The sequence below is a fragment of the Peromyscus californicus genome, unplaced genomic scaffold (genome assembly GCF_007827085.1).
Source record: "Peromyscus californicus insignis strain IS unplaced genomic scaffold, ASM782708v3 Scaffold_11__1_contigs__length_118956290, whole genome shotgun sequence".
NCBI classification, from domain to species: Eukaryota; Metazoa; Chordata; class Mammalia; order Rodentia; family Cricetidae; genus Peromyscus; species Peromyscus californicus.
This window is the reverse complement of record NW_026294402.1, coordinates 52,228,493-52,243,821: the sequence shown is the minus strand read 5'-3', so window position 1 is coordinate 52,243,821 and position 15,329 is coordinate 52,228,493. Positions and strand designations below refer to the sequence as shown.

At 46.0% G+C, this 15,329-nt stretch overlaps 1 protein-coding gene across 2 annotated transcripts in view; it reads right to left on the bottom strand.

The window, feature by feature from the left end:
- Positions 1–18: 18 nt before the first annotated feature.
- Edc3 (enhancer of mRNA decapping 3) overlaps positions 19–15,329 on the bottom strand; it is a 44,040-nt gene continuing 28,729 nt past the window's right edge. For both annotated transcript variants that reach the window (XM_052761582.1, XM_052761574.1), the window contains exons 5-7: positions 7,834–7,987; positions 5,184–5,401; positions 19–2,179 (exon numbers count right to left, since the gene is read on the bottom strand). In XM_052761582.1, coding sequence (XP_052617542.1) covers positions 1,845–2,179; positions 5,184–5,401; positions 7,834–7,987 — 707 coding nt within the window. In that variant the 3' untranslated portion in view covers positions 19–1,844. The remainder of the gene's footprint in view (positions 2,180–5,183; positions 5,402–7,833; positions 7,988–15,329) is intronic.

Below are 15,329 nucleotides of genomic sequence, written 5' to 3'. Positions count from 1 at the left end.
TCATACTCTACAAAGCAGTTCAGATAGCGCAAAACTCTCACTTTATTGTAGTGCTGGCTTTGGGTTTCCCAAGACCTGCATGAGTTACTGTTAGATCTGACTACCTGACTGAAACCAGCCATTAGGCAGAACTTCCAAAAAGAGCTGCAGGTAGGAGTAACACAGTTTCAATAACTCAAGCGGGGTGGGGGTGGGGGGGGGAGTTAGGCCAAGGGCAGGGAGAAGAGGGAGAGGCTTCTCAAAGTATCACCTCTAGGGTCACCAGAACTTCCTGATGCTAGCCATCTTCAGGACTAGAGTTCTACCTCATTTTATAGTAGCCTGTGTCTAGTAACCTGTAGTGGCTGCCTACTGTTCCAACTGTAACCCTGTGTTCAGAGAAGAGGCCCAGCTTGAAAGTTAGTCTTGAAGCGTGCAGTCCTCTGGTCTCTTTCCTGCAGCTGGAGAGAGAAGATGGAAAAAAAGGAAAGGCTATCCTCATCTGTTGGGGTCATGTTCCTATAAGAAAAGAGATAGCCTGAAATCTACGGTACCAGGGTTTCTACCCTGGACCCAAACTTCTTAACGAGCCCATCTGCCTGTCCACCTATACCTCTCAACCAGTGATGGGCACAGCAGAAAGAAGCCTGCAGGGGGAGAGCTTCAAAGTACAAATCCTTTGTAAAAGTCTCCAGTCTAAGGCTCCAGGCATGGTCCTATCCTACTAGTCTGTAGGACCCAAGTCCAGGAAGATCCTTAGGATAATACCCTAATACCCTAGCCCACCAACAGGGTCATCCAAACTGGGTTCATTTTTGGCATGTTTGAGACAGGCCACTAGTCCCAAGTCTGCACACCTGGGAAGGGCAACTATAAAGGGTTAAAGCCCAGACATAAGAACTGGAGTGACGCCATGGCATAAGGAGGGGCATGTAACCTGTCCTAGGGTAACTGCAGAGGACCATTTCCAGAGACAGGCAAAAGGGGAAACAAGGAATATTATTTATGGGCAAGGAGGTAGGAAGTGATGGCCTAGGACAGAAGCACCAAGAAGCCACCTCTGGCTCAGCACCAAACTCCCCCAGGGTCTCCCCAATACCGAAAAGCTGCACGATGAAGTCTGGCCCGTAACTAGGAGGTGGGACCTGTAGCGTGACAGGCACAAAACCTCTGTTAAAGATGACAGCAAAGCAGCCAGCCCAGAATCTCACCACAGTCATCATCCCAATACACTCCCCAGGAAAAGTTCCAACATAAAAACCAGAACATCTCAGGAGGGCCCAAAGCTTCCAAACAAACATGGGTGGCACTGGGGGAGAGTAGAGACGCACTCTCAGGATCTAAAGAGAGCACAGATCTGCCTTCTGGAAAGCTGCTGTGCAGCCTGATCTACATGATTAGAGTAAGGGTGAACTGGCTGGCTGCAGGGCCTGAGGAAGCATGGAAAAGACAAAGCCTTCTGAAACAGGGTGGGTGGAGGCCCCAGTAGGCCCTGGCCCATGCCCAGTGGCTATGAACCCGAACCAGTCTTAGAGCTGCCTGTGTCTGTAAACAAAGCCCCACTTGAATGGAGGCATGGTAGGATAGAAAGATGCCTGGAGCCACTGGTCTAGCCCTGACATGCACGCCAGTAGGAAAGCCTTCCCTGATTAAGGGAAGGTGGCAGGCAAATTTTAAGTATGTTTTGTTCTCTCACAGAAGAAACAAACCCAAAAGATAATCTACAAGGTCCACAAAGCTTCACATCCTTAAGGCGTCCGTTGTTGGGTTTGGCGACAGGAGTGCAGGGGAACACAGGGCCCAGCTGCCCAGAGCCTCTCTAGGCAGAGTGCAGGGGAACACAGGGCCCAGCTGCCCAGTGTTCTCTAGGCAGAGTGCAGGGGAATCACAAACTTGCAGCCAAAGGGTGAGTGGTAGTTGATGCCGACCTCCTGGAAGACCTGCTGGGGAATGCCAATGTCACACAAATAGACTCGGCCCGCGTGCTCCCCCAGTGGCAGAGGCAGGCCCAGTGCCAGGGACCATTTGGCATCGATGCCTTGTTCAACTTCATGCACAGGAGGGTCTATACTGAGCACTGGTGCCCGGTTCTGGTTGGCCCAGGCCACAGCCGCCTTGTACCAGGGCTGATCCCGCAGGAAGGCATTCTCAGGACAATCCAGGCAGTTGATAACCAGGTCCACAGGGCTAGTAGGGAGATCTGTAGATGGAAAGAATACATGTGAAAATTTCTGAAGCAGGCCAGACCAGGGCTTCGGTGGCTCTATGAACATCTGGTTTTCTAGTTAGTACCACTCTAATGCCTTTCCAAAGGCCAGCCTTCTAAAGGGCATAAGCCCCTTACCTCCTCTGCCTTGCAGATAGGGCTTTATATCTGACTAACCTCATGATGTTTGTTACAAGTTCTGGGAAAGCAGAGTCAGCCTTTTTAGGGGTGCTCTCTGGGTCCATTGTCTGGCTGGCAATAGGTATTTCTACTCAAAAGGCTGGCCTGCCCTTCTCTGGGAATTCCTTATGTAAATGGGTCCTCTACTCAGCCCAAACTTAGAAACAGGGAAAAAAAAGATCTGTGTTCTCCCTTTTAAAGGGCTTCTCTAACAGCCGGTGAGATGGTTCGATGCTTGGTAAAGGCACTTGCTGCCAAGCCCAATAACCTGAGTTTGATCCCCAGGACCCACATGGTGGAAGGAGAGAACTGACTCCTTAAGTTACCCTCTAGACCTCCACTCACATGCCACAGCATGTGCACACCTACAAACTTAAGTAAAATGTAATTAAAAAGAAAAAAGACTCCTCTGCTCTTGATTAGGCTATAGACCTCTGTAACAGTGTAAGAACAGGAAGTCTCAGCATGTATGCCAATCTTGGATTAACCTAAGAAATCAACCTGACAGGAGCAGAGACAAGCCTAAACTGTAGGGTCATTATCCACAGGCCAGCCTCCTGAAGCATCTGCCATAGGAAGCTTTTCAGATAGCTAGAAGAAGGACTGGCTGGAACTTGACACTACATTAGAGACTGCGATCCATTCCCAGCATTCATCCTAGCACTCAGCCTACAGTTAATAACATTGCTCAATTAGAGATCCACAGCTTCCCGACTTGAAACGCATCCGTATAAAGTTCCTGTGGGCCACGAATGGCTCAAGAGATTAAGAATGGACCCCTCTGTGTGTACACAGGAGCTTGTGGTTCTGGTCTAGGTTCCTCCTGACTTGTCATGTGTCCTCTGGCAAGGTCTTTCCTTCTTGGACCATCTTTGGTCCAACTCAACTTAAGTCTCACTACAGTCTGACATTGTTCCTACACCAAAACTGTGCTTACTAAGTGTGCCAGGCCACCGCACTGTTAAATCTAATTCTCAGTCTTCCTGTGTTGACTTAGAGCTCTTTCTTCCACCTGGCTTTCAGATACACAGGCCACTGCACCTCCTTCTCCCCCCTGACTGCTCCTGCCCTTCTCCTTGACTTCAGAAATAAATACCTCAGTCCTCTGCCCTTCTTTCCTTTTCCTGGCTAATCTCAGCTTCCATACCCCCTCAATACCTAAACTCCAGGCTGGATCCTTCCTTTTACTCCAGAAGCACAAAATTTCCTGCATAAGCAGCATCAGTTCCAACCCCTGAACACTCAACGACCATCTAACCCGAGGTGTTCTCTCTCTGTCAAATCCCACTTCAGAGGCAGTTACTCAGGCCAAAAAATTCAGAGCGTGCTCTCTCTCTCTCTCTTATCATTTTAAGTGTCTGTATGAATGTGAACGACATGTGTGGATGCCAGAAAAGGGTGTCAGCTACCCTAGAACTGGAGCTATAGGGTTTTTGAGCTGCCATGTGGTGCTGTGAATTGAGTCCGGGCCCTCGCAAGTAGAGCAATTGCTTTTAACCACAGAGTCATTTCTCTAACCATCATTTTTTTGTGTGTTTGTTTGTTTGTTTCCTTTTTCTAATGTTACTGACAAGCCCAGGCTGGTCTCTAAACTGAGATCTCTGCCTCGGGCTTCTGAGCTGCTCACTGGAGTCATTGTGTATCTTCTCTTGCTTCTTTCTAGTGAGTTGATTTGAACCTCACAAACAATTCAGAAGCTAACCACTTTCCACCACCTCTACCATAGGTTGGGTCTCAACTATCAGCTACCCCTAATTTTCACAAGAGCAGCTTAGAATTCTTCTGTACCCCAATCACCCGCTCAAAGCCCAGATGCTTGTCTAGGAGCTAAGCTAGATAAGAAGCAGGTTTGAGTCTATGGGTTGAGGGTAGCCTGATCTACAGAGTAAGTTCCAGGTCAGCCATGGATATATGGTGAGATTCTGTCTACTAAGAAACATGACTCTTCATTCCACCTGGAGTCAAAGCTCAAACCCTTGTGGTGACCTCTAAGATCCTTCATGACCCAACTCAGAAACACCCTGCTCCAAGTCTTCTAGAACACTGTCCCTCCAGCTGCATTGTACTCTGTAACATTTAATACTAACTGACCTAATGCTATTTACTTGTCTGTTCATCTCTCCTAACCACGTTGTGCATCACATCATGGGTAACTTATTTTATTTCTTTGAGACAGGGTCTTACTATGTACCCCTGAAACTTGATATGTAGACCAGGATGGCCTTGAGATCAAAGAGATCCACCTGTCTCTGCCCTCCAAGTACTGGGAATAAAGCCATACACCACCACACTCAGCTGGGAAAATGGATTAAAAAAATCATTGCCACATTTATTCCCATAACTGGGAAAAAGTACCTGTCCCATAAATATGGAATGAGTTAGTGGGTATCCAGATCTCTCTGAGAGGCAGGAAAAAGGTGGGGCATGGGCTATTTCCTCTAGGTAATTTAAAGACCCCTTAGAAGCAGAACATTCTGTGTACATGTGTACATACATACACATGTTATTTCCCCTAGATAGATTCTATGTAGTCCTGACTGGCCTCAAACCCAAGAACCTTTTGTCCCCATGCCCTGAGTGCTGAGATTTTAGGTGTGGGTCACCACCATATAGAACTAATGCAGAAAATTCTATCCATGTGATGCCTTTCTACTTGGCACCACCAGATGGCACCACCAGACTGTCATGCTACCAAGGAAGCAGGAAACCTTGGTCAATACTTAGAGGGCACTTTTTTTTTTTTTTTTTAATGAACCTAGGTCTTTACACAGAAAGCAAATATTCTACCCTTGATCTACACTCCAATGCTGATGCTTACCTTTTAGGCTAGACACTTGCTGACCTTGGGTCTTGCTGAAGAGAGAAAGTTCATTGGTGATAGATTCCAGCATCTTGACAAAGTTGGGCAGGAAGAGGATGACTTGCACATCATGGTTGGCTAGGTGCCTCCCACAACTGATACCCTGAGCCCCCTTCACATGGGGCCCACACAACAGGGCTACTGTAGGCCTCTGGTGGACATTCTTAGGATTCAACCTAGAACACAAAGTAAAGAAGCAGTCACTGGACACAGACTGGTCAATCCCTTAAGTCCCCATCACAGAAACAGGTCACTGTTGCTCTCAGGGGCATCCCACTCTCCATTGCTGACCAAGTCCTAGGCCCCAGAGAAACCCAGGCCCACTACGACTCTGACAGGCCTGCAGCATGGCCCTCACTGCTCGTTCTTCCCACTAGGAATTCACCTAGAAGAAGTAGCATACAACCCTGTTTGCCAGAACTATGTTCTGACCCAAGAACATCTTCATGTGAACTTCCTTCATGTGAACCGTTAGGTTCAAACCTCCATGGGGAAGAACTGCTCCATCTCTGACCCCCAGACCCCCAAGGTCACTTGGTTCCAACAAGGTCAGGCTCTTCACTCTTCCCTGCAGTTGCGACCATGTCCTCTGGTCAAACAGCCCTTCACTTTTCAAACTCGGCAACCTTTTCTCCGAGTTCCAGATTAAGGCTCTCACTTCTGACTCACGCCAGCTGCTCTCCTTTTCTCAACCCTTATTGTCCTTGATTATTTGCCAATCCAAGTTTGCTCTGAGGTGCCAATAATGTGGTGAGGGCAATGCTGGGGATAACTCCTAGTATTTCCCAGGGAGCTGTGTGAGCAAATGGCTGAAAAGCAATAAGCAATGCATAGGCATTCTCAGCTGAGATTAGGCACAGGGAAAGCCCTGCCTTGGAGGAAGCAGTCACTTGTGCTCCTGACAGTCAAAGCTGTCAAAGTGCCTCTGGTTTCTGAAAGCCAATGCTAAGGAGGTTTAGATCAGCCCTGGAGGGCCCACATCACAGGCAGAGAGGTAGAAGGGAGGCAAACTGCAAGACTTAGGGGTGGGGCAGTGCCAATCACCATCCCCCAGGGAGGAAGACGACAGGTATTGTCAAGACAAAAAGGAATTTCAGGACTTCCCTTCCCAAACACACTGGGAAAACTTAGTACCAGTCTCTAAGACACCAAGCTAGTCCCTACCCCATTATTTCTGCCTCTAGAGCAGTGGTTCTCGGCATGTGGGTGGTGACTCCTTCATAGTTAAACAACCCTCTCGCAGGGGGCGCATATCAGCTATTTACACTGTGATTCTTAACAGTAGCAAAATCACAGTTATGAAATGACAATGAAATAATTTTATGTTGGGCCTCACCACACCATGAGGAACTGTACTGAAGGGCTGCAGCATTAGGAAGGTTGAGAACCCCTGCTCTAGAGGAAACACACTACTTCTCCCTTCAGACAGACACTGCAGAGTGCTGGCATCTGACTCCCAAGGTCTGCTTCCCCAATGGGCCCTTCCTCACCCACATCAAAGTAGATGGGTGTCTAGCACCCACAGCACCTCTGCAGAGTGGAGATCTGGCTCCCAGTACACCGACAGTGTTACTTGGGTGATCCTTCCAACTCTGAGCCATAGTTTGCTCCTCTTAAATCACGGGGCTGTAATATTTCCCTTCAATGTGAAGCTCTGAGGAGCACATAAAAAATTCTGTTGTGGAAAATGGCACTTGGCACACACACAGACCATGGACAGAAAACAGTGCCTGACTCCCAAAGGCCTATTAACACTGCTACAAAGGACAGAGACAGATCTTCTGAGGACCCAGACTAAGAAAAACAGTCCCCACTCCAGTGGCTATTCTGAGAGCCAGTGTGCAGCAAGCTATCCTTCCTGGGGGAGGTTCCTTCCCTCTTCCTGCACAGGAGCATCAGGGACCCTGCACAGCAAAGAACAGGCCCAAGCAAAGAACAGAGAGGAACAAATACTCCTAACTCTACAAAGCAAGAGGTAGGGGCCAGAGTGAAATCTATCCATCCTGGATCAAACTTGCTTTCATTAAGACTGCTTTCGATCCAGGAGACACTGTCCAGGCAAACACAGCTGGAGAAAGAAGTCCTAGACACTTTTCTCTGCTTCCTCACCCCAGCAGCTCACTGTACTTCCTGAAGACTTTCTGCTACTAGAGGGCATGAGCAGTGCGGGCTATTGTCACTGGTGTGCTCAGTACACTGCTCTGTTCCTAACCTAACCTTGGGCAGGCAGGAACTAGCTCCTCTGCTAGGTTCTTAGGGTGTTTCTAGACGGTTCAGATATGGCACTCAAAACTGATGTGCTTCCTAGTGAAAGGCTAAGTGTCAAAGGCCAGATCTCTGTAAGGCTTTTAAAAGTCAGGCCTGACAATTAGCAGGGAGCTCAAGCCCAGCCAGCTATCATCAGGAAAGGAGGAGGAGGAGGAAGAGGAAGGACTTCCAGGAGATGGAAAGAGAAAGGCAAACGAAGACATCTGGTGCATAAGGGAGGCTCACATGAGATGAGCAGTGACTGCCTGGCAACAGTTCCTGTGTGCATGTGAGGTGTTGTGGGCTGGCCAGGCAGGATGTCATCACCCCACATTCAGCACTGTCGTCTAGAGCCCCTTACCTGTTGGGTCCTCCGAGGAGAGTCAGTGCCATCTGACTGGCACACACACCTGTCATCTCAAGCCTCCGCTCTAAGGTCAGTCCATGCTTCTCAGCCACAGATAACAGCTTTTTATGTAGCTCATATGAAACACTTGGAACCACCAGACCAGAGTCTGTGGAGCAAGGGAAAATTATTATAAGAAACCAGGTTTAAAAAAAATAATGTGGGCATTCTATGCAGATTCTGTAAATGCCAACTTTTTTTTTTCTTTTTTCTTTTTTTGGAGGTAGGGTCTCTCCTGTAGCCCAGGCTTAAACTTACTATGTAGCCAAAGATGACTTTGAACTCCAAATCCTGTTTCCACCTCCTAAATGCTGGAATTACAAGTGAGCATAGCCACACCCAATTTATTCAGTATTGAAAATTGAATGCTGGAGGCCACTTAGAATATACAGCAGATGACAGCTAACAGTCAACAAGTCGACCCACCAGACAAATAACTCTCTGATGGGGAGCCCCACTAGGCAAAGTCAATGGGGTCACTGGCTGTGGAAACTGGTTGTTTCTGTCTGTAACTGTCTCGTGTGCTGCCACAACTCCTCCCTAAAAGGACAGGCTGTGGGCTTCTTTCCACAGGCCACTGGTGATGGGTTTTACATTTTTGGGACATAATTATGTCTGTGATTTGTCAGAAGGATGACTTCTTCTTACACTGTATAATTTTGGTGAATAAAATATACTTTCTCAGCCAGGTGTTTTTTCCATGGCCTCAAGACAATTACAGATCTCAGAGCAAATCCAAAGTAGACTAGTTGCCCCTGGAGATGAATTGCTCAATGACATGTTCCCAGGTGTCTATGGTGAAACCAAGGTCAGGCATGAAAAAACCAACTGAACCCAGAACTTTGTGCATGCTAGGCAAAAACTCTACCAAATGAGCAATATCCTAGGTCAAATGGCATCTTTTTAAGACCAGGCCTTGCAAGGCATGGTGAAGTACACACCTTTAATCTCAGCATTCCCGAGGCAGAGGCAGTTGGATCTCTGGGAGCTTGAGGCAAGCCTTGTCTACATAGTGAGTTCCAGGACAGCCAAGGCTATGTAGAGAGCCTGTTTTAAAAACAAGACCAAGCCTCACCTGGTCCATTCTCCTCGAGGCTAAGTAAGGCATGCTTGAGGAGCAAATGACAACATACATATATAAAAAACTTGGTCTAGACTAGTGGTTCTCAACCCGTGGTTCGAATGACCCTTTTACAGGGGTTACCTAAGACCACTGGAAAACAGAGATTTGTACATTACGATTCACAACATAACAAAATTACACTTAAGAAGTAGCAACGACAATGATTTATGGTTGGGATCAGCACAACCTGAGGAACTGTACTAAAGGGTCGAGGCACTAGGAAGGTTGAGAACCAGTGCTCTAGATAACACAAAGAAGCAGGGAGGAACTCGCCCTCCCTCCTTAGCTTCAGCTTTAGGCCACTGTGCACAGGTGCCACAGCATAAAGAGAACGAACTTTTCCCAAAGTGGGGAAAAGTCACCCGGATATGGAGTTTCCCTCATGAACAGGCTGCTCCTCTTTCCCAAGAACTGGAACAGACACTAACCAGCCCTTTGACCCTTCCGAACACTGCTATTCTCATCAATTTCTCAGCAGCAAGTTCCACCCATTTGCTCTCCACTTCCTTTTATTTCTCTCTTCCACTCAATTCTTCCCCTTACCTTAAAGAAATTCAGACACCAGCTTGTTTTCTCAAACAACATGTCATTTTCCCCTATTTGCATACTCCCAACCTTCTGGCCACAGCAAAACAACTGTCAAGCTACTTAAACATTTTTTCATTCACCAGAAACAAAATTCTAAGAATGCTGTCCGGCCACTAGTATACTTGGAAAAGTTTATGTAGTGTATCCCGCAAATATCAGTATCTGCAGACCAGTGACATCTCAGAGAGCAGGAAACCAAGCAAAGAAGAAATACCAAAGTAAAAACTTGTGTTCTGAAGCCCTTGCCTTAATAACCAAGATCCTTGTCGCTCTTTCTACTCCTTTCTAAAATTTAAGTCACTCTGTCCCACGTGCCAAGGCTGAGGGTGCAGCCTGACTGTACATGTGAAAAGCTGGTTAAAAGAGCCATTTTTAGGACCTGCTTTAGCCAGGCACATATTATCAGAACTAACTAGGAAGCCCCGACCGATAGCACTGAAAAGGCTGGCTGAATTTTCCAGACTTCTGAGTTGTCCTACAAGAAACCTGTCAAGAGGAGCCACACACCTATCTACTTCAAAAACCTCTTTACCTGCAAAGTCATGCAAAGGAGAGCTTTCACTCAATCTGCATCCTTCACCTGTTTACCTGAACTAGTACTGTTGGGTTTATAATGGGGTGGCCTGCTACCCTATAAATCAAGCTTTCCAAGCCTGGCTCTTGTGTTATACACACAGACAGGAAGCTCTCTGGGAACAAGTAGATCCATTTTCAGCCCACTGTCCCTTCATAGCCCTGAAGTCTATGAATGAAACTCTTGGGTATCAAGGGAAACAAGCACTCCCCACCCTGGCTAGGAGCTACTACAGCTGGAAACTGAGTTTCCTACCATCTCCCCCAGTCTGTGCAGAGAGGAAGGGGTACTGCTGATGGACTGGCATATTTCTATAACCTAGAGCAAGAGAAGCTAGATTCCTCTTTGCCTGCAGTCATACGCTTTGGACTTTACTAGAGCCTGCTCTGTTTGCTTCTCCAAAAGGAACACATAAGAATCACAAAATATTCCTTTTAAACATTATAAAGAAAGTTCAAGAAGCTGGACTGGCTTATCAGAAACAGTCAGGGGGAATAAAACAAGCTCCAAAGGAAAGGAAGCAAGAACATAGCGTGTATACTGCAAATAATAACACTGGGAGTCTGAACATGGGCCAAGCCTAATTATGTTTGGGTTAGAAGATGGGTTTTTATTGTTTGAGAATCAAGACAGTCAAATCAGTTGCTGGGTTTCTCTGAATATTAGTATGTATTTTACAGCTGTACAGCGGTACTGAAGTAAGAAAGGGGGATATAACTATGCAGTTCGTGACAAGCAGAGCACTCATAAGGCTCCCATTAACCTCTAGCTATCAAGGAAAACAAGTCAAGCCCAGACTGCATGAGCCAGGAAAGGAGGTGCCTCCTTGCATTGCTCATTTCCAGTGCGGGGCTGGGCAGGCTCCTTCCCAGGACCCAGTGGCCCAGCATTGCACATGTCTGTTCCTTCTCACGCTATCACTTATGTATTCCTCATTCCGATCTACAGCACTTCAGGTCTTTATCTCCTTACAGACACACATGTCCTCATTTTCTCCATGCCCCAATCTGGCAGCACCACATCCAAGCTTCCCTCTCATCCATCCAGGTCTAGCCTTTCTCCTGCCTAACTAGACTCTTACAACCAAGTGCCTCTCAATGTAATGCAATCTTCACACAAATGTGGCCCTTTAGTAGGAAAGGTTCTATGCCCTATGTCTCATGAACAAGGAAAACAGCTCCACTGATGGGCATGAGATTTCTCTAGATGTCTGAACTGAGTCTATTCTGTGGCGGTCCCAAAATGGGGGCTCTGGGAGGAGGTGGCATATTTTCTTTTTATAATTCAAAACCACCTGCAAATACTGTAGCACCTTCTGACTAGCGATGTATAGGCAGCCCCTGCAGATCTATATGAACTCTACCACCACATACAATATAGCATCAAGAGGGTTGTTAAGAGACGCCGATAGTCACACAACAACACTGTCCTGACACACCAAGTCTTCTATTCTGGCTCCATCCATCCCCCAGCCTCCACCTCCCCACCAACCACCTCTACCAGGCTTAGATACACTGGCTGCTTCTAGTCTCTACTCCAACAGTTCCTAAATACTTTTAACTCTCAGAGCACTAGTTTTTCTCACGTTTACTTTAAAATAGTTTATTATATTTACTCACTTATTTGTGCATGCATGCAGTGGTGAAGAAAACTTGTGGGAGTTGGTTCTTTCTTACCATTATGTGGGTTCTGGGGGTCACACTCAGGTAATCAGACAGCAGACCAGTTATTTTGTTGTTTTTGTTTTTTGTTTGTTGAGACAGAGTTTTCTGTGTAATAGTCCTGGCTGTCCTGGAAATCGCTTTGTAGACCAGGCTGGCCTCGAACTCACAGAGATCCACCTGCCTCTGCCTCGCAAGTACTGGGATTAAAGGGTTATGCCACCACCACCTCGTTTAAACCAGAATTTTTACTTTTAAGTAATATACCAAACATAAAAGTTGTATATCTTAATGTGGTACCATGTAATGTTCAACAAACATAGAGGCTGTGTAATGTTTAAACCCAGTGCTAGACCCTGAATGCTATAATACCAACCTTCCATGCAAGATGTGCCCACTAATTTAATAGTGGCATGGAGGTTATCGGGTAACCAGCTCCTTTCTGATGGGATCTGAGGCCTGCTACACAGGAGGGAAATCATGCCTAGTATTGTAAATCTGATTTAAAGCCCAAGGCTCTGGAGGTCCTAAGCCCTAGGGGGAATAATAATAATTTAGTAAATGGACATGTTGTCAAATTGCCTTCTATATATTTATGTTTATACCCATGTATTAGTACTGCTCTCTACCTTGCCAGAGAACCCCCCTGCTGCGGTGGGAAGTGGTTAATACAGAGACTCATAATTGATCAAGGTGCTGAGCATGAGTGACCATTGAGTACTTAGCCCTAAATGAGACGTCTGCATCAAACCCACAAAGCTCAGGGAACAGAGGAGGCAGAAAGAACATATGAGCCAGAGGATGGGGATGGGGAGATAGAAAATGCTGTCTTCTATATATGACATGGCTCTTGTACTTAAAAACTCACTGCAGTCATGATCACCTGCACAAAAGCAAGCCACTATGGTTAGTCAGTATGCAAGCAGGCAGCACTAACTGGACTCATGGGTTACAAACAGACAGACAGACAAAAAGGGCGGGGGACATCAGAGAAAGCCTAAGGTGTTTGCTGGGAGTGAACAGGATCAATGTATGGATGTAGGAAATTATCAAAGAAAAAATGAAATCATTAAATCAGAAGACAAATACCACTATAATGAAAAGGTCAGGATGACAATTTCTTATCAAATGACCTAACACAGCCTGGTGACAGGATATATTCATATAAGAACCTCATAATGTGATGCCTTGAGAAAGACAAGGCCCTACTCAAATACTGAAGAACATGTTTAGCATGAATCAAATAAAAATTAAGTAACAGTCTACAAAGCACTGATCTTGACTATTCACAAGTCACAAAAGGTAACAAACATTAGCCAAGAATGGTGGGACATGCCTTTAATCCTAGCATTCAGGAGGTAGAGACAAGCAGATCTCAGGGCCAGCCTGGTCTATATAATAAGTTCCAGGCCAGCTGGAGCTACACAGTGAGACCCTATCTCAAAAAAACAAAACGAGATGACAAACACTATGGGAATTGGTCTATACTGCAGGAAGCAAGAGGGACACGACAAGCAGCTGTACCAGGCAGAGGTGAACTAAAAATACAGCTATACAAACACTCAGCTGGGCCATGGTGGGGGTGACTCTAGTCTCGGCACTCAGGAAGCAGAGGGAGGTGGACCTCTAAGTCAGGCCAGCCTGGTCTATCTGAGAAACCGTCCCCAAATGAAAACAAAAAGCATTACTGGAGGGGTGGGATGGCTCAGAGGGTAAAAAGCCTGGCAATCAGAGTTCAACCCCTGGAGTCCACATGAAGGATGTCAGGGAGCAGTCCGTAAGGTTGGCCTCCGACCACTACATGCTCACTGTGGAAGCACCACCCCCCCACACATTAAAGGTGTGTACCACCATACCCTCTTCAAATAATAATAATAATAATTTAAAAATAAGTCCTGAAGGCCAGGCATGGTGGTATATGCCTGTAATCACAGCTTCAGGAGGCTGAGGCAGGATGATGGCGAGTTCTAGGCAAACCAAGGATACATAGTGAAATCCTGTCTCAAAAAGACAAAACAACAATGAAAAATGCCCCTCGCCAATCTGCAAATAAAGAACATTTGCAAAACATTACAAACAACTGCAAAGCCTTGTATATGTAATATATTTTAAATAATGTTTTTGTACCAACTTAGAATTTCCTGAGAGCAATCTCATAGTCTGATTGTATAGAGCAATAAATGTCCCACAGAATATATGTACTTGGGGGTGTAAGTACAATAGTTAAGTGCAGCTAAATTCTAAATGATCTAGGACTATGCTGTGTACACATACATAAACAAATGTGCCAAACAGTAACCGGGATGTTTTGAATGAAGGATGCATGGCTAGTCACTATACTATTCTAGTAGTTTTTCAGAATCTTTAAATATTTTCAATATGGACTTTGTACTGGTGCACACCTGCACACCACACACACATACATAGTTTGAAAGAAAAAGAAAAATACAGTTAAGTGCTTCAAAATATGATCATTAAGTGTTTGCAAAGTAACAAAGCACTAAGCCAGGGGCAGGATAAATAGTAGAGTGAGAAAAACAACCATCAGACCCTATTTCCATCATCAGAAAGCAACACATACGCAAGGATCAACGAGAATGACACACAGCATCCTCAACTGTGTCATCTGAGCACAGTGCCAAGTATGAAGTTCAAGCTGGAAGCTGCACACGAGGTGTCTGGTGTTCAATGTCAACTCCACCTGAAAGGCAGGCAGGACTGTAGCCCCAAGAGAGGAGGGGCTCCAATGGAGAGGCATCAAAGACAAAACTCCAGAGACCAGAACGCGCAATGCACATGCAGGTAAGACACCATCTTCCCCTCAAAGACTGGCCTGAAGGTTCAGTGAGGAGAAGGGGCAGTGCCACATTTCAGAAGGCTTTTCAAACCCCAACTGTTGTGCAAAAGAGATGAAGGCAGACAAAAAGTGAGAACAGAGAGGCCAAACAGAACTATCTCAAGGGCTATCTGGGGATTTATGAGGCAGCACAAGAAACTAAAAGGTCATGAAAACTTCAAGGGAACCTTGAAAGAAGAAACCAGTTTGGAGGCAGAATGAATACTCCGTGAGTAAAGGAAATGCTCTACTAGGGCTGCCCCAGAAGTCACCAGCACTGCCTGCTGTTCCATTAGAAAAGGTCGGCTGAGATCTCTGCACAAGGGAAGATGGAAAGATGACTCCAAAGTTTCAGGCCGAACACCTAAAGAATGGCTATTCCAATCAAATACCTGGGAATGACAAGGAGTCAGGGTGCATCTGGGCAAGAACAACTTGGCTTTGATAAGATGATTTTGATACTCTAAAATCAAACTTTTTCACTCTGGATGAACAACCATGGCACTGAATGAACAAGAAGGTATAGATTAGCAATGCAGTCATATTGGTAGGGATCATCCCATAATCAAACTGGGGATATCAGTTCCTCCAGTCTTTAGTTTGAGTTCAGACTCTTTAAAATTGTGGCAACAAGCTGCATGAGTCCCTTCTCAGTGGAACGATAACCAC